This window comes from Mya arenaria, chromosome 6 (assembly GCF_026914265.1).
Source record: "Mya arenaria isolate MELC-2E11 chromosome 6, ASM2691426v1".
Classification (NCBI taxonomy): domain Eukaryota; kingdom Metazoa; phylum Mollusca; class Bivalvia; order Myida; family Myidae; genus Mya; species Mya arenaria.
This window is the reverse complement of record NC_069127.1, coordinates 67,357,617-67,377,574: the sequence shown is the minus strand read 5'-3', so window position 1 is coordinate 67,377,574 and position 19,958 is coordinate 67,357,617. Positions and strand designations below refer to the sequence as shown.

General features: G+C 35.1%; 2 protein-coding genes across 2 annotated transcripts; one reads left to right on the top strand and one right to left on the bottom strand.

The window, feature by feature from the left end:
• The first annotated feature begins 107 nt into the window (after positions 1 to 107).
• On the top strand, positions 108 to 10,537 carry LOC128239381 (uncharacterized). The gene is made up of 2 exons (XM_052956002.1): positions 108 to 238; positions 2,380 to 10,537. Exons 1-2 carry the CDS (start codon positions 155 to 157, stop codon positions 3,376 to 3,378), a joined length of 1,083 nt encoding a protein of 360 aa, XP_052811962.1. The 5' UTR covers positions 108 to 154; the 3' UTR covers positions 3,379 to 10,537.
• A 3,410-nt stretch (positions 10,538 to 13,947) lies between these two features.
• LOC128236947 (four-domain proteases inhibitor-like) lies at positions 13,948 to 18,463 on the bottom strand. The gene is made up of 5 exons (XM_052952087.1): positions 18,376 to 18,463; positions 17,217 to 17,319; positions 16,055 to 16,092; positions 15,278 to 15,365; positions 13,948 to 14,387 (listed from the first exon to the last, which is right to left on the bottom strand). Exons 1-5 carry the CDS (start codon positions 18,419 to 18,421, stop codon positions 14,321 to 14,323), a joined length of 342 nt encoding a protein of 113 aa, XP_052808047.1. The 5' UTR covers positions 18,422 to 18,463; the 3' UTR covers positions 13,948 to 14,320.
• Positions 18,464 to 19,958: the final 1,495 nt, after the last annotated feature.

The window sequence follows — 19,958 nt, the reverse complement described above, 5'->3', positions numbered from 1 at the left end:
TTCTTTTAGTTAATCGAGTAAGATAAGGAGCACACAATAATTATGTCAAGTTCGAGCAGTTTTCAAAACCGGTTTAATAACTCATCTACTATAAGTCAATAAAGCAACCATTGAAAGACTTCCTGTGCATTGAAAAACGTTTATTTTAAAAAATATGGTCAAAAGTCATTCGTACTCTAGCAGTGAAGAGGATAGTGAGCATACTCACAAGAAGAAACACTCAAAGAAACGTCACAAGGTAAACTATGTAAATGGTTATCAGTATACATAAATAAAATGAATTCCATTTTCTGATTATTATTTTTGTTGAAATTTGAATAAATGCCAACCCCTTTACTGTATTATTTGGTAATTTGTCTTCATTCTTAAGGCTTTTAGGTGTAAGGTGACATTAAGTAAGAATTACATTAAAATAATTTTTACAAACAATCTTTTTTGGACTTGAAAATCTGTCGTTACAATTTTGAAAAAAACAACAACAGATATACACTCAGAACTAACCTTATCCTTAAAGGTATTCGGTCATTTACTTTACATATTAATCAGCAAGAAAAACTCTATAATTATTCCAAAATTTGTGGGTTAAACACTTACAAAAGTCATCACCTTTTAAAATGCCTGTATTAAATGAAATTACCCTGTAGTGAAGTATGTCATTATTTAGTCCATAAACAGCTGTTTCAGAGTCTTTGACAATTTTTTATTTGGCAACTCTACACGTCCGTAGCCCACTTGTTGTTTTTCTAGCCAAGAATGACAGATCCCAGCGCTAAGTATATTGAGCGGAAAGATAACGGACACTAGTCCAAATAATTCTACGTTGACGGATTTTTTTTAGATTTTTGATATGGCAAATCCTTCACGTACAAATTGTTTAGTATCAAAAGTGGGTAGTTGTTCCGATCAGGATTCTGGGTTAAAGCATATAGCGTCTATAAAATATCATAAAAAAAGAAATATTACCAGATAATGTTATTTTATATTAGTTCCGTACACAAAAAAATATCCAACTTATAATTATGAGTTTGGCAGCTTTTCTTCATTTCATTCTGTCAAAACATAACGATATATACATGAAGGGCACCTGCAAGGCTTTAGGGCACAGTTTTAAATCGCTCGGAACATTTCGGCTATGGCCGAGTTGTTACGATTGTATAACGAGGTCTATCTCGAAGCTTTGTCGGAGGAGGCCGAGCTTTTACGATTGTATCGAGTTGTTCCCCTTCGCATAATTGTTGTCTGTGTCAGTCAACTTTCGTTTTATTGGAAAGGTAAACAACTTGTTTAATGCATTTAATGCTTGTTTAGTACGAAATAACATTTCACTTACATGGTAAAATATCAATATAACTCTTTATGATCAATTTCAACCATAAAATACTTCACTTAAAACAATTTCAATATTTTTAAAACACCCCCGTTTTTTGCACATTCCCGTTTAGACATTAGGGATTGGAAGAATCCTGTATAACACGTCTATTATTTTAGACTATAATGGACACCTGCTAGATGGTTTCAAAATGGCGATGCTTTATTGACAGAAGTCGATCTAAATTAAACTAAGTTTTTCCGCTTTAAATGTTAATTCCCTTCCAATAAAATTTAATTTTTCATTGTGGATATGTAAAAATCGGCTATCATCTTTGTCAGGGAAGATAAGTCATGCTTGTAAATTTAATCAGTTAAGCTTAAAATCCTACAATGTCATCTCCCTTGATGCGAGTTATTTTATAACATCCCAATTTCTGTTCTTTTTTTATCATAACTGGAGGCAAGAAGAAAATCAGAAAAACTGACTCAAAGAATACTCCCAAACTTGACTCTTTCTGTACCAACTGTGAGTCACCAGGTAGTCCACTGGCTCACAAAATTTGACCCGAGCCAGAACCGTCTAAACTGAGTGAGTGAGTGAGTGAGCACAATCCTGAACATTTTGCTGGAAGTAAAATGAGTAAAATATAATTAGAACTCTAGAATTGTAATTATAAGGTCCACTGATCAGCCTCGGAGGGTGAACGAGTGAAAACACTGAGGAAAGCAGATTATGCTAAATTGGATGTTGTGTCCGCGATGACCTAAATCTGCCGAGGAAAACGGAAAAGGGTAGTTCCGCGTGGAGAGTAAATGTGGAGTATATATGTAACCTGTGGAGCAGTGCTTGAACACATGTATCCAAATAGGTGCCTTAGTGAATATGAAAATTCTGGACACCATAATGATTCTGACCCCCCCAATTTGAAGGCCCCTTCCCCCTTTTCAGACAAAAACCAAGCAAATAAATGATATTATTGAGTGCAACTTTTGGCATGTTTTAAGATCTTACATAATGAAAATCTTGCTGTATGATCGTTGATAAGTATAGCTCTTAATATTTTGCAGGAATCAAAGCGCAAACGACAGCATGACAGCTCCCCAGGAGAACAGGATGAAAGAAAACTAAAAATAAAAGCAGAACCTGTTTCTGATGATGACTTCGGTGTGGAAAGCAGATCAAGGGTAAAACATGAACGACATCGTGCAACCAAGCGTGAACATGCTGATTCTGATGATGAAAGGTACAGTAGACAACAAATGAAAGAAGAGGAATCTACTGGTACCAGTAGACACAGGGATGGGCATCGAGGTGGAAGAAGGGAGAGAGACAGAGGTCAGCATTATGATAGACACAGTCATCATGGGCATGTGCGAGTTAAACAGGAACCTCCCGACAGTGACGAGGAAATGAGGAACCAACGGGAGGAGAGACGGGGGCATGATCAAAGACGGAGGGAAAACAGACAGAGAAGGGAGGAAATGCCAGAGAGTCAGAGGTTTGGGAGGGGTGCCACTCAGGCAGAAGTGGGTAGAGACACTCAGGAGGGGGCTACAGGGCAAGACAATAATGATGCTCCTAATTTTGAACTATCTGGCAAGCTCACTGAAGATACAAACACTTACAAAGGTGTGGTGATTAAGTACAACGAACCTCCTGAGGCTAGGAAGCCTAAGAAAAGATGGAGGTTGTATCCATTTAAGAATGATGAGCCTTTGAAACCATTTCACATGCATAGACAGAGCGCTTTCTTGTTTGGGAGAGATAGAATAGTTGCTGACATTCCTGTTGATCACCCTTCATGCTCTAAACAACATGCTGTTTTTCAGTACAGGATGGTACCCTATGAAAAGCCAGATGGCCGGAAGGCATATAGAATTGCCCCATATATAATTGATCTTGATTCTGCCAATGGAACATTTGTGAACAATAAGCAGATCGAGGGGAGGCGGTATTTTGAACTCTTTGAGAAAGATGTGATCAAGTTTGGGTTTAGTTCCAGGGAATATGTTCTACTTCATGATAAATCGAACACTGATGAAGTGGCTTCAGATGAATCAGATTAAAATTTGTAAAATGTAAATTCAAACTGCTATAATTACATTTATGCTACCAGGAGTAGCTTTAAATATGTACATGTAGCAAATAAAAAATAAAATAGTTCATTAGTTCTAAATAATAATAATATGTGATTAAAATAGTTCATGAGTTGTAAATAATAATAGCATGTGATTATAATTGATTTGCCTTAGTGGTCACATAGTTTTGTTAACAGACAGATGAATTAATTGTACATACTTTTTTAAATGAATAATTTTCAGTATTTTAAACAACTGAATTAAACTGCAACGTGCTTAGTCGATAATGTAATAAATTCATATAATCTTACCAAGATGATAATGTTATTGAAATAAATTGAATATGGTGATTTTTTAAAAGGAATACTTATTACCAAATTTTGTCCAAGTAAATAATATTATGACACGCGACTTTTTTTATACCATCTATTTTAAATCATATTTGCTGAACTCATCTGTTTAGCAAACATCATTTCATGATATATAAACAATGTTGCTTTGGTTTTGAATTAATTTAATACAAAAATAATTTATTGACTTATAAAATAAAGGGAAACTCTTATTTGAAGACTTAAATTGAATAATCACTCATGTTCGATGATATTGTTATCCTTACAGCATTTAACCTACACACAAAAATGTGACTCGGTGTGTTAGGGTTCTGAAGAGAACAGGGTACTGCAAAAGAGGGTCTGCCGGGGCTAATGGAAAAAGGGCACATTGTATCATGTGGTGAAAAACTCGAATATTATGAATCTGCTAGAAATTGTTTGAAATTGTGTTTAATTGTAAGTAATATCATGTTTCAACTGTCAAATATGTGAAGTTTGTATGTATTTACAGTGATTTTTTTGGTGCCATTTACTGCCTTCTTAAGGCTATTTCCCCTTGCGAAAAACTGTCCATTTTTCCCAAATTTTAATATTTTTTTCCCAATTAGATAAATGTAGATTACAGTAATAAATAAAAAGCAATGAATTTCTTGAAATATAAACAAAATCTTGACAAGACTTACTCTTTCACAGCATAATGTATGCATAAAAAAGTTAAAACATGTATATTTGCCATTATATTAGCTGTTTTGTATTTTTCCGAAAGTTAACTTTTTTTCCCAATTTCCAAGGCACAGGAGTTAAAATAATTCCAAAAAAATCACTGATTTATAAACATATTATAAGTTGCAAACTTGCAATCAAAACAAAAGAAATGCTTTACAGTCTTAAACATTTAATTCTATGAAGGCAGAAGGGTGCTAATGCTGGTCTCCATGAGGGCAGAAGGGTGCTAATGCTGGTCTCCATGAGGGCAGAAGGGGATATAAAAAAAGATCAGGGTGCAGCACCCTTCACCAACTCTTTAGCTAAAACCTTTTGTACTAGAGCTACTAAAGCACATGTTCTATTTTAGTTGTAGCAGTTTATTTTAAAGTTGGTTATCACTTTTGAGAAAAAATATGCCATCAACTCCATGTTGTTTTCATAAATAATGATTTCACAAGCTGAACTATTTTTGTATTGTCATATATCAAACGTTATTTGTGTAGTCATGTTCATATGTGTTTATATTTTTATAAATCATTTTGTCACATCAAGTGTAAGGCAATTTCAAAATTATAATGTATGATTTTTCAGAACTTGTTTAAAGCTAATAATGTTGTTAACGTCATTGATGTTTTATATTTTAAATCTGTATTGCTCCAAAACTAGCACTTGTCAGAGTGCTCTGCAGTATTTTTATGAAGGTTTGAGACCACTGTTTCATCTGTACATGTTTTATTTAAATACATGAGCTTATCATTTATCATTCAAAGTTCATTATCTTGTCACCTGTTGAAGTTATCAATGATGTTGTTAACAATGTTGTTACTTCACAGTTCTGAACAATTAGGCCAATGTAACATACCGGTAAACAATGTTCCCTTATTCATTTGTCAAATACTTGATGGGGATATTAAATGTGTTTATAAATGGATATATTTTCGACAAGAAAACAAAAAATAGTACAAAAATATTCAAATTTTCCATATTCATTTGTTTAAAAAATCATTTTTTTATGTTTATTTTAAGTAATTAGGGTTTATCCAGGTTATAAAAAGAACAGGGTGCTTAGGAAATGAGACAGGGTTAAAAGAACACATTGCATAGCCCTTTGGAAAACTTTGATAATATATATTTGACAATTATTTTTTTTAGAAATGTGTTTAAATGAATTAGGTCTAGTCTTCAACTTGAAGATAAATTAAGTTTATATGTATTTATAATCGAATAACAAGCTCTTTACAGTCATCGAAATTAGACTGGAGTATGAACAAGTCCGAATTCTTATATTATAATTAATGCTTGGCATAAAGATTTTGAACAAGCCCTGCTATATAAAATTCAGAATTTAAGCAAGCCCAGAAGACATTTTACCAGTGCAGGGCTTGCGAGCTTGTGTTAATTTCGACCACTGTCTTTAATGGCACAGGAAATATTTGAATTTCTTAACCTTACAATTCTTAATTAAAAGGAAGAAGGGTGCCCACATTGGTCGTCATGAGGGCTTCAAGATAGGTGCTACCAAAAAAGGACAGTGTCCAATAAATTTTAAGTCCTTAGCTAAAACCCTGTAAGTTGTATGAAGATTACAATTTTAACAATTTGTCAATGATGTATTGTGGAAATAAATAAGATAATATGACAATATTCTAATATTTGTATTCATTCAATCTGGATGGATAGGTTAGCTGTCTTGTTCATGAAAATTTATTCCATAGTAAACATTAGGCAAGGTGCAGCGTTCTAATGGAACCAGTTTTGTCAAGCAATACCTTTGTTTTAGCGTGTCGGTTTTTATTGGAAAAAGTCTTGGTTTGGTGTCGTTGTCAGCGCCATCTGCCTCATTGTGTAAAAACTTGAAACAACTAAAGCTGCACTCTTGGAGATTGCCTGTTTTGACACTTTTTGCGCAAATGTCTGGAAACAGTGCTATATGTGCTAAAGGTTAGATCGCAGGTCTTCATATTCACGTTAGAAAATTGATGTTTTGTGGCTAAAAGTTTTACTAATGCGTTAAGAAAATAAAGTTCTTAGCCTTTTTTGAAATTATGAGGTCTTTTCTTTGGTGAGTTATCTTTTATGACTGAATTGAAGGCATTGATACCAAAATCAGCTGATTCTGAGATAAAAAAAAATAATTGTAAATAAAATTGTAAAAACCGTCTATCTGTGAGGGTGCAGCTTTAAATTAACTTTCAAAATATTCAAGTTAAACTGATTAATTGAAATGAGTTGTTACTTTATGGGCCAGTCAGTTATTTATAATATTACATTAAAATTTAGGGAGCCGTTTCAATAAATATCCTTTTTAGCTCGACTATTCGAAGAATAAGGAGAGCTATCATAGTCACCCGAGCGTCGGCTAAACCACATATGTTAAATATTGCATAGCACCTCAAATATTTTCAATGTCCATTGACATATGGCTTTGAAACTTTTCACTTTTGTTTACTATCATGCCCCCAATCTGTACATAGGAGGAGGTAACTCTATCAAGCATTTTGCCAAATTATGCCCCTTTTTCTACTTAGAATTTACGTTTAAGTTTGCGTACCACCTCAAATATTTTCAAAGTCCATTGACATCTGGCTTTGAAATTTTGCACACTTGTTCACCATCATTCCGCCAACCTGTACACAGAAGGAGGTAACTCTATCAAGCATTTTGACAAAATTATGCCCCTTTTACTACTTAGAATTTACGTTAAAGTTTGCCTGCCACTTCAAATATTTTCAAAGTCCAGTGACATATGGCTTTGAAACTTTGTACACTTGTTCACCATCATGCCCCCAACCTGTACATAGGAGGAGGTAACTCTATCAAGCATTTTGACAAAATTATTATGCCCCTTTTTCTACTTAGAATTAACGTTAAAGTTTGCGTACCACCTCAAATATTTTCAAAGTCCATCGACATCTGGCTTTGAAACTTTGCCCGCTTGTTCACCATCATGCCCCCAACCTGTACACAGGAGGAGGTCACTGTATCAAGCATTTTGACATAATAATGCTCTTTTTCGACTTAGAATTTACATTAAAGACGTACCACCTCAAATATTTTCAAAGTCCATTGACATCTGGCTTTGAAATTTTGCACACTTGTTCACCATCATGCCCCAAACCTGTACACAAGAGGAGGACACTGTATCGAGCATTTTGACAGAATTATGCCCGTTTTTCGACTTAGAATTTACATTAAAGTTTGCGTACCACCTCAAATATTTTCCAATTCAATTTATGTAAAGATCTCAGCACATCATGTATTGCATTGAAATCTAATCTAACAGTGATCCATGCATGTTTCGCCAAAACTTTTCAATCCATACACCGAAAAGCGCCGGAATAGTTGAGCGCGCTGTCTCCATGACAGCTCTTGTTTTGATGTATTGTCATTATGTCTCCCCCTCTCTGGGGGAGACATATTGTTTTTGCCCTGTCCGTCAGTCCGGTAGTCCGTCAGTCCGTCCGTACGTCACACTTCGTTTCCGATCGATAACTGGAAAACCGCATGACCTAGGATCACCAAACTTGGTAGGGAGGTTGGTCGTGAGGTGTAGAGGATCCCTATTGTTTTTGGGGTCACTAGGTCAAAGGTCAAGGTCGCGGCGACCCCCAATGTAAAAAACATTTCTGCTCAAAATCTTGAGAACGGTTTGACCTAGGTTCACCAAACTTGGTAGGGAGGTTGGTCATGAGGTGTAGAAGATCCCTATTGTTTTTGGGGTCACTAGGTCAAAGGTCAAGGTCGCGGCGACCCCCAATGTAAAAAACATTTCCGCTCAATATCTTGAGAATGGTTTGACCTAGGTTCACCAAACTTGGTAGGGAGGTTGATCATGAGGTTTAGAAAACTCCTATATTTTGGGGGGTCACAAGGTCAAAGGTCATCGTCGCTGTGACCTCTAATGTAAAAAAATATTTCCGTGCAATATCAGGAGAATGCTTTGATCTAGGTTCACCAAACTTTGAAGTGAGGTTGGTCATGATGTCTAGATGATCCCAATTGTTTTGGGGGTAACAAGGTCAATAGTCAAGGTCGTGGTGACCTTGCATGTAAAAATCATTTGCGTGTAATATCTTTATGTCTCCCCCATTCATGGGGAGACATATTGTTTTTGCCCTGTCCGTCAGTCAGTCCATCAGTCTGTCAGTCAGTCAGTCAGTACGTCACACTTCGTTTCCGCCCAATAACTATAGAACTCTTAGACCCAGGAACTTCATACTTGGTATGCTAGTTGGTCATGACTAGTAGATGACCCCTATTGAATTTGGGGTCACTAGGTCAAAGATCAGGGTCAACATGACCTTGAGGTGAAGAAACGGTTTCCACTCAATAACTAAAGATCCTTTGGGTCCAGGAACTTCATACTTGGTATGCTAGTTGTTCATGACTATTAGATGACTCCTATTGATTTTGAGATCAAAAGGTCAAAGGTCAAGGTTACCTTCAGGTAAAAAATGTTATGTTGGCAGTGACCTTAAGCTTAAAAATGGTTTCTGCTCAATAACTAAAGAAAGCTTGTACCCAGGAACTTCATAGTTGTTCATGACTAGTAGATGACTCCTATTGATTTTGAGATCAGTAGGTCAATGGTCAAGGTCACCGTGACCTTGAGGTGAAGAAACTGTTTCCGCTCAATAACTAGAGAACGCGTGCAACCAGGAATTTCATACTTGGTATGCTAGTTGGTCATGACTAGAAGATGACCCATATTGATTTTGAGATCACTAGGTCAAAGGTCAAGGTTGCCATGACCTTGAAGTGAAGAAAAAGTTTCCGCTCAATAACTAAAGATCCTTTGGTTTCAGGAACTTCATACTTGGTAAGCTAGTTGTTCATGACTAGAAGATGACCCCTATTGATTTTCAGATCAAAAGGTCAAAGGTCAAGGTTACCTTCAGGTAAAAAATGATACGTTGGCGGTGACCTTAAGCTTAAAAATGGTTTCTGCTCAATAACTTAAGAACGCTTGTACCCAGGAACTTCATTCTTGGTACGCTAGTCGGTCATGACTAGTAGATGACCCCTATTGATTTTGAGATCAGTAGGTCAAAGGTCAAGGTTGCCATGACCTTGAGTTGAAGAAATGGTTACCGCTCAGTATCTAAAGAACACTTGCACCCAAGAACTTAATACTTGGTATGCAAGTTGGTTATGTAGATGATCCCTATTGATGTTGTGATCAGTAGGTAAAAGGTCATGGTCACGATGACTGTGAGCTGAAAAATGGTTTCCGATCAATAATTGAATAACGCTTGCGCCCAGGAACTTCATACAATGCAAACTTCGTTTACATTTTCCATGATTAATCAACAACACTTTCTTCTCTTCACTATTTAATATAATCGAATAAACCAAACTTCACTGTTGGTTTGTCTCCAGTCCAAAGTTACAAATTTCATGTCCATCATTTATTTTTTCTCAGCTACGACCACACAATAGGGGAGACAAGCGCTTTTTCAAAAAAGCAATCTCTAGTTTGTGGCAGTGTTTATACAGATTTAAGATTATTCAACTTAAAGCTTTTATTGAAACAGCCCCAAGCCATTTGTGATAAAGTAGCATAGAGGTCCTCTTTCAGATATGTTCTAATCATACCCTTGGGGTCAGGATTCACCCTGCCCCATTGCTCAAAGTGGTATGCATTTTTGCTTCCTTCAAAACAGTATGAAACAAGAAAATCTTCACATATTCATGAAATAATAATAAAAATAACTTAATTAAGTCATTTCTTAACTTAAATTGATTTCCTGAAAAATCATGAGATTAAACATCAATTATTTTTTTTTAATGAGAGGTACAAATGATTTTAACATAGAAGTGTGTACCGGTATATTATGTTAAATTAATGAAAAATATAATATTTTACATGATATTAAGTTGGAATATCATATTACCAGTTCGATACTTAACTGCTGCTTCTTGGACACAAATCTTGGACCTACTTTTTCCATGTGTATGCACTTATAAATGCAAGCTGGTTCTCAACAGTTTGTAATCATTTATGATAATCTTTTATCGGAAAGTTGCCTCATAAACTATCATTGCTCATTTTATGGGACTTAATTATTTAACTTTGTATTTGCCTTATACTTCCGATCAGAATTTATTTGGCTATTGAAAATGATAATTAAATTGTTATTTGGAAATAAAAGACTATAATTTTGATGTGAAATTTGGCCTACTGTACTCTTCAGAAACCTGATCTGAATGTTGCATTTCACTGTACCATGGTCTTGTTTGAGGACAAGATTAAGTAAACAGTTATTTGCATGTATCTTGAGCTACTTTGCGCTATTTGATTTTTGATGTTTCTGTTTTAGTAACTCAGATTGAGTGTTTTTAGCTCGACTATTCGAAGAATAAGGAGGGCTATACTACTCGCCCCGGCGTCGGTGCCCGGTTAACGTTTTAGGGGAAGTTGGCCTTTTCACTTTTAATCCAGTACCCTTTATTTAATTCCCACAATTCTTCAGGACCATGACACAATTAGGTAACATAACTCCATATCATCCTAAATACAAAATATGGCCCCTGATTGACTAGGTTAGATGTGGCGCACATTGTTTCCAGTTTATCTTTTAGGGCGAGTTAGGATTTTCAATAATAACTCCTATATACCTTTCATTCAATTGACTTCATACTTCACACATTTGTTGCAGCAATTATGCAATTAAGTTACATCCTATTCTAGATACAAATTATGGGATTTTATCTAAGATCTCTGATACTATTCTTTCAATGGACATCATACTTCAAACAGTTGTTCACAGCCATCACACACACTAAATTAACCTTAATACAAACTATGGCCCTTGATTTTTTAATTATTGATTTTGACAGACACATATTTTTATGCCCCCCTTCAAAGAAGAGGGGAATATTACTTTGCACGTGTGTGTCGGTCGGTCCGTCGGTAGACCAAAGCTTGTCCGAGTGATAACTCAACGATTCCTGGATGTATGGTCATCAAACTTGACGTGAAGGTTGGGCAAGACCAGTAGATGACCCCTATTGATTTCACAGTGAACTTGAATGATAAAAGGTTGTCCGAGTGATAACTCAACAATGCCTGCACCCATGGGCCTCAAACTTCACTTGGAGGTTTGGCCTGACCAGTAGATGACCCCTATTGATTTTGGGGGTCATTGGCCAAAGGTCAAGGTCACAGTGACTTTTAAAGGTTGTCCGAGTGATAAATCGACAATGCCTGCACCCATGGCACTCAAACTTGACGTTTAGGTTGGGGGTGACCAGTTAATGACCCCTTTGGATTTTGAGGTCATAGAGTCAAAGGTCATGGTAATAACTCATATTCATCTTTAAAATTTGGCATATTTCCCTGCTGCTAAGAGGATACATTTTTATCTGCAAATATCAGTCATCATCTGAACATGATTAAAAACTGTACCTACTATCCTCACACTTTGAATGCCATAATCTTTAAACTGCCTCAAAGGCACCCAATGTCAATGACAAATCAGCTGTCATTATGCTCTATGCAAATTTTATTCAATTTCATTCAATTGTCCAATCAACATGGCGCTCAAGGGGGGGGAGGTAGGGGGGCATAATGTTTGAAAAACATCTCTTGTTTTTTTTTAATACATCATAAATGCATTCAGTTCTTAGACACTGTAGCTTTAAATAGAGCACCCTGTCCTAGGACAGCTCTTGTTTTCTTTCCGGAGGTTGTATTTTGTAAACATTAATATGTGGGACAGCAATGAATGCTTATACATTGTTAATTATTAAGGAATTGTTCAGTTATAATACGAATCCGTTGTCATTCAAACATTCGATTGATGAATAAAGTGACTATAGTTTGAAAATTGAATAATAGCACGTTGTTGTATAAATAATTTAATCCATTGAAACACTTTGACCATCTCTGACAAACAAACCCCTGTCAACTGACCGGGCAGAGCCAGGCTCCAATACCCGTCATGTTCATTTGCTTTAAAAGGCATGTACCGGTATGTGATATGAAAACATTCAGTTTAGAATATTATTTTCAGTTTAGATGTAATTACTTTATGACAACGTACCCGTATTCAGATCATATGACCCTCAAATGGTAGTCAAAGGTTTAGTAAATGTGTGTTTGGTAGCTATTGGTTAATCATATTTCTATTGATTTTTTTTCGCAAAAAATGCAAAGAATATGTTGAACACGCATACACTGCAGGAGACCGAACCGAACCAATCGTAACAACTCGGCCATCTCCGGCAAGCTTCGAGATCGACAACTAAGTTGGATACTGGTCGAGGTGTTCCGAAGTTGGCGATCGAATTTAACTGGTCGTTCGACAGGGTTTACTGCATGAAATCACGGATTATTTACTACCATGGAACACTTTTGCCTTGGCACCGAGCAGGACACGTTTGTGGCTTTGCTTACGCTGCTATACTTCTTTAGTCACAGTGAATATTGAATACAACTTTTGACAAACGTTTAAAGTCTAAAACACTTCGTTTAAATGATCATGAGAGCATTTTGGATGGAAGGAATATCATTTTTGCCAAAAATCATACACAAAGACCAAATCACTTTTTCAAGGTTTTGAACATGATGTCAGTTTTGGTGTCGCCTGCAAGTTCAGCATTAATATAGGTATTACTTTTGGCGGTGTCCGCATCAGCATCAGCATCAGCGTAAACCTAATAAACATCATGAAACTTGGTGACAGTGTTTGTTGTCATAATGGCTCATTCGAGGTCAGTCAAGAGAAAATCCATCACAGTTAAATTATCATTCTGCACATTGTAAATTGAAATGTATTCACGTGTTGTATGTGTGTTTTGTGCAGACAGTTGCTTGAAGTGTTTATTACTAGTATTCAAACATCATACAATCTGGTGACAGTGTTTGTGATCACATTCGATCGACAGAAGGATCGCCCAAGTAACACTCAAGTTATGCGGCTTATGTACCTTTTACAAACACACTCTTGCGCACAGTGGTCAGAAATTGGCTCAGTGTGAGCATTATTTGATAAGCTCATAGAGAGTTGAATTTTCTACCATCTGTACCCTGTGCGTAGGAGTGAACAATATTTTTTGTTGGGAAGTATAATAAAGTAACTAGTCCTTTATTATGGAGCGAACTACTTAAATGGTTTGGTACGACTTGTTCTGATTATATTGTTCAGATTATTATCTCGATGTTTGAAAAATTAGCCTGATATTGTTTTCGTGGGCCACAGCCAACTATTTCTTATAAAGATTTGACACACGAGTTCGCACGAGTTCACAACAATTAAAATGATACCCAACACAATCAAGATGCATGCGAGGGAAGAATGTGATGGCCTATGTGAATATATAATGCATCTAAACTCGATGCCCTGTAAATGTCTAAATCAAGATTTCAAGATTTCAGAATACTTGCCCGGAACGCAATGGTGGCATTGTAATAGTAGTATATATTCATAATACATAAACATGTATATTCACACACCAGTGTGATAAAACACACACACAAATGCTTTTAAATATTTATTGCATGAGAGTACACAAAGAAAAAAGATATAGATGCATCTGCTGAAGGATTATAAAGAAGAGCTATTATATGTGACGTCGTCACCAAAGCAAACAGTCCTGTTGAGTTCAAAATAACGTTTTTTTATTCGCGATATGTCGCGTCTCATTAGCAGGCAATGACAGCTGTTTTTACATATTTTCGAATAGGTTTTTTCATTTAATTTTACTCATTGTTTTAAATATGTTTTAAATCTATACATTTTGGTTATAATGTGTTTTGTTGTTGACGTGAATACCTCAACAAGACTCTTTTTCGTAGGCAACGACACATATAAAAATTATGTGAGTAGTATTATTGAAAGTCCATTAATTCGTATTCCGTGTTTTGCGACATTAATTTAGTGTGCTTGTCAGCCTAGAAATAGTCCACCTGGCTTGGCCCCACACCCTTCTTCCTTCTTGTCTAACTTTACATCCCTGAAACAAAATTAGGAGACGTGTACACATATGGAAGGATATTAACGTAACGAAATCACATCTTGCTCAAATTTGGCGACATGTACACAAATTGCTCAAATTTGTTTGCTGCATTGATTTTGTTGCCCGACCTTGACATACTATGCTTTCATTCGGAGCTCCTCGGCCATTTTTTTTTATCGAAAAGAACCTCGGATGTATATGGACGGTTTACAAAGTCAGAAATTGTTACACTTTAACTACTCTGCAAGGAATTTCAATTTAGAATTGAAACTTAATGACGTAACTCTTGATAATCTTAATTATGTTTGCAATTATACACTTCACTGGCAATCAATTGAAACATAGATCTACCAATACAAGCGAAAACACGAGGAGCTCCGATTGGAATGGATTGTTCGTCATGCTTAGAACAAACTAGTTGGTGCACTTTTACAAATCCATGGAGCGCGTTCATATAAACGTGCAGGAAATAGAACCATTTCTTATATCTGCTCTCATTTTTTTTATTGTTTTCAATACAAGAACTTATGTATTAAAGGTAAAATAAGTTTGCATTTGCTAAATGACGTCGAGCTTGTCAAATAGAATGCAGCAATGAAATAAAATATTGACTTCAAAACGCCGTATTAATGTCATTTTTTTCTCAATGCTAAAAGCATTTTTTATGCGAAAGGTTTGAAAGGGTGACGTGACCTTATATGTTCTAAATGTCCTCGATTGTAACATGTTCTCTGCAGGCGGGGAACCAAATTATGTCGCCATAGACTCATTGAAGGCTTACATTATATAAATGTGATTTTATTGACTGGAAATGTTGGTTATACTCTGAAGTGTATAGTGAATACCAGCCGGTTACACCTGGAAAATTTTAGCCGGATTTTACTTACTTGTTGCATTTTAACGCACATGGGTTGACATACCATGTACCATCGTCCCCACATTGATAGTCTAACTCTCTAGTACATTTGCATGCAACTATGAAATGAAAGAAAGTGGTAGTTAAATATTGTAGTTTAGTGTTTTAAGATAAAAGTAAGGGAAACATCATAACAACAGTCCAAAATAAAGGTATTGTTGGTATCGAAACCATAATATGTTTGATGTGATATTATAAGACTTCCTGAACCAATATGTTATATTCTACGTTTTTATCTGGAACCCAGGTTTATATATATATATATATATATATATATATATATATATATATATATATATATATATATATATATATATATAATATATATCAGACTCTGATAGCAAATATGACTCAAATGTATACCAAAGCCCGAAATACTAGCCTTCTCATTGGACAAAAGTAACTATTGACCACTAAAAAAACTGATAATTGTACAATCTTGTATTTTGCTACTGTGTATTACCTCTATTGTAGTTTTACTATTTATTTTTAAAATTCTGGTTTTGAATTATTCTTATGAATGTGTACAATTTTAAATGTGATTTAATTAAATTCATTACAATTAAAACTTTGTCGTGGAATAACTTGTAAGATTGCAAAATATATTTCACCTCATGAACAACAAAAGTGAATATTTTTTATAAATTTTAGGGCTCACTAGGTGATTTGTATTACGATCTACACTAAAACTCTATTTTAAATATCGTTTTATATATAACGATTTGAAATGTGATAAAAAAAATCTTACCGCCGCAAGCGACCAGGTTCTTTTGCAATTTGGCGCCCCTGAAAATTAATTTTAATGACATTGTCATTTGAAGAATACAGTTCAAATATAATCCAAATGTTAATCAAACCAATGCAAAATGTCAATGTCTATTTTTTAATATTCACAAGCTTTTATTTAATTGTTCATCTTTTAGAATGTAAAACTACGTTTACTGTTGTATTCCTCAAACTAAATATTCACTGTCAACATAGTGAACAATATTTGACATAACAACATCCTAAACATGTCCATTGTGAACTACTTTGTAAGTCCCATGAACACGCTCATGATCTGACGAATAAAAGTACAACCTACACTTACAGCCAATGAAATAGCAGATATGCATCATTAAAGGGACTGTGTCACAGATTGGCACCAAAATTATTATTTTCTGTTACGAATCTCAGGACTATTATCTAATAGAATGTGTTACGCTTTGATATCATAATTGTAAAAAAGTACCAAAATGTAAAAACAAAATGTGTCGGAGACCGGGTTCGAACCCGCGTCGCCAAAATTGAAGTCCAGCGTCTTACTCACTGAGCTACAAGGCTTATACTCATCGGGTGACACAATTAAGCTATACACCTTCCTCGGTAATATCACGTGATAACACCGACTAGCCAATCACGCATAAGGAATGAATTCTACCTGGTAGACATACCCAATAATCTTTTTTAATGGAAAAATACGAAATAACTGCTAAACTTAGATAAATTGTAAATTATGTGGTACTTCAGTTAGTAAGTTTCAATCGATACACACTTCGTTGTACACATCGATACCAAGTTTATGCCAGTTTTCGACAATTTTCTCCTTTTTCCGCTATTATTTCATACGGAGTACAGCCCCTTTAAGTACTAAGCCCAATCATTAAGAATTTCAACTTTCCTGAGTGTTGAGGTCCGCCAGTTGCCATTCATCCGACACACACTCGATGTGTCAGATTTTGCGTTGACAATGTGTCAGCCAATGAGGTTGTATTATATGTCAGTTACATATGTACATAACCTTAATTAAAATCTTAGTGATTAAGAAGAATAATACTCATAATACTTAAGATTCTAGTTCATATCATCTAACTATTACATAACTAAAATTACAGGGTATACCGAAACGACATAATATAAAGTCTACTTACGCGCACTTCAGGAGACAGGTGTTGTCGTACTTCTTGCAATTTTCATCATAAATGTCGAACTCAGTACCTGAACCGCATTTTGCACAGTCTTTGTCGCCATATACTGGAAATACATTTGTATATAAGTCAGGTATTCCGTTCAGTTTATATGACTATGGCGGCCATATTGGGAACCATCTTGGATGCTTTTGTCATACTCAATAACTATAAACGCCTTAAGAAAAAGGGAAATAGACAATATTTCAAAATATCTTAATCCATGATATGTTGTTGTTTATTCAAGAAATCTTGAAACATAATTTAAAATGCTATTTCGAATCGTGAAAATCTCTTGTTAATTTGTTCAAGAAGTAAGCTATTAGGTTTACCAAGTTGCTGTACTCCCTTCCCTAACAGAAGGGGCTACATATCTGTTTCAATAATTTTAAGATAAATCAGCTATAAATGAAATCGAAAATACTTCACAAAGGCCACATCTTCAACGAACGCCTAAACAGTTTATTAAAGACTGTGAAAGAAGACTTTCAATAAGACTAATTGAGCTCACAAGAAAAAAACAACATAGGTATGCATTTACAATTATAAATACATATCTAAAAAAAGTATTCCAATCATAAAACCATGATTTCATGTAATGTATCTTATTTTTACACTGATTAAATGTTAAGCATACATGTAATATTATCGACTCTTAACGAAGCACTCTGACTCCCCAAAAAGTTATTAATTCAATTGCTTTGATATATAAAAAAGAATGGAGACATTTAGGAAACAATGGTTCTTATGAAGAATACCGAGGTTAATTTGAAAGAAAGGTGCAGAAAACACGGTATTTCGACCTATGAAACGGTATTTTTTTTAACACTCACCAATCATTTTTTTTTTGCATTTATAGCAATTAAATACACGATTACAATCTTGGCATCAGTAATTAATATTTTCCATAAATGCATGATTTAGTAAGTAGTTGAAGATTTATCACTCAAACTTTATATTTATTTCTATTTAAGCAAATTACCAGGAAATTGGTCCCTACTATGGCATCAGTGCAAATAGCAGGAAATGCACAGCAGGGGATTGTCATTCCAAACACTTCTTAAACTAGTCCTTTAATGCAAATGAATCAAATTAACAAATTAACATTTATAAAACGACTTACCGGCCACAGCGCAGACCAACAGCGAGATAACAAAAAGAGTCCTCATCGTCGCAGAGCTCAGATTTTACAAAGGCTTCGGAGTTGTCAGATGTTCCGTGGGCTCGTTGGCTAGATTGTGATGAATAGCAACCAAAAGGGCTGTCTTATATCCGCCGGAGCCTTGGTGCTCGATTTCTCGTTAAAATTATAACTGTACTTGAGTATGCAAACTAATGCAAATGTCGGTTGATTACGTCAATTCAAGAGTTTTTAGTTTTTGGGGGGTAAAAGTTCATGAAATGGTATTAGTTCTGATGACCCAGTCACTTGAAGGTTTTCTGAACGTAAATGGCTAAACAGTAAACACATTGTCAGATGCACATGACTGACTCTAATTTTCTGTTTGTCTCGTTGTTGATTGTTATTTTTATTATCTATTAGTAAAATGCATCTTCAAATGCACTGACCACGTCATTCAAATTTTGAAAGTGACCAACCATATAAAACTATATACTTATCATAGCATGACTTGTCATTTAAGGACCTGGGTTGGTATTCAATATACAACTGAACTTAATCGTATGATCATACATCATTGATTTCATTCACACTATTGGTCAGTTATAAATAACAAGTAATCCGATTAGCTCCATCGTTTTTACATCCAATTAAAACCAACATTGAATATGATTCTATTTTGCAATATTCTTGATTAAGAGCGTATGATGTTAAAACTAATGAACGTTTATCCACTGTTCAAAACTTTGATTTTATGTGCATCACTCTTGACCAAGCATTTGCTGTTTTAAATGGTAAATTACAATCGAACCCCGTTGACTCGAACTCGCTTGGCTCGAATTCCTCGTTGGCTCGAACAAGATGTAAATAACCGATATCTTTAAACTTAGGGTAAACAATCCCGCTTGGCTCGAATTTTCCGACAAAAAATGTACAGACAAATGGGCATCGTCTCTATCTGAGAGAGCAACATCGATAACGGTAGTATAGATGTGGATGTGTATGTACATAATATATCATGTTTAATCTAATGCGTTTGGTACGGTTGAATATTGCAAGTCCTTTATTTTATCTAATTAGAGTGATCAAAGTATAACGTTATCATTGAGCTCGTTTACTTTTTATTCTCATATGTTAATCATCTGTTTCTGACTTCCCGTTAACCTACGTCACAGAGCATATTCAATAAACAACTTAGATCAATCTTGAATTTAAGAATAGAATCTGTGTGTTTTGATTGGTCTGTGAAATAAATTGACCAATCAACTGAACGGAATCACTGAGGCATGTCTAAGGATAAGGATAAGAACTATATTGAATACCACAAGACATAATGACGTTTTTTTCGTCTTAATTTTGCGTCGGAAGCTGCTATCTACGAGTTGTTACGTATGCAACAGCGGTGTACCTCTAAAATTAGAACTGCATGTCTTATTACGGAGAGCACATGCACTTCCGAATTTAAATCATAGGTAGAGCTGCACCTTTAAATGAAGAAATGTAACTCTGTCAAATAAAACATAGAGTTGCGGCTATATATAAATTTAGACCTGCACCCCTATCCCATTATGTATATCATTGGTGTA

Coding starts and splice junctions, on each gene's coding strand:
- LOC128239381 (XM_052956002.1), top strand. CDS start 155: ATGGTCAAAAGTCATTCGTACTCTAGCAGTGAAGAGGATAGTGAGCAT. Junction 239..2,379: donor ACTCAAAGAAACGTCACAAG/GTAAACTATGTA, acceptor AATATTTTGCAG/GAATCAAAGCGCAAACGACA.
- LOC128236947 (XM_052952087.1), bottom strand. CDS start 18,421: ATGAGGACTCTTTTTGTTATCTCGCTGTTGGTCTGCGCTGTGGCCG. Junction 16,093..17,216: donor ACCTGTCTCCTGAAGTGCGC/GTAAGTAGACTT, acceptor ATTAATTTTCAG/GGGCGCCAAATTGCAAAAGA. Junction 14,388..15,277: donor TGTGCGTTAAAATGCAACAA/GTAAGTAAAATC, acceptor ATTTTGTTTCAG/GGATGTAAAGTTAGACAAGA.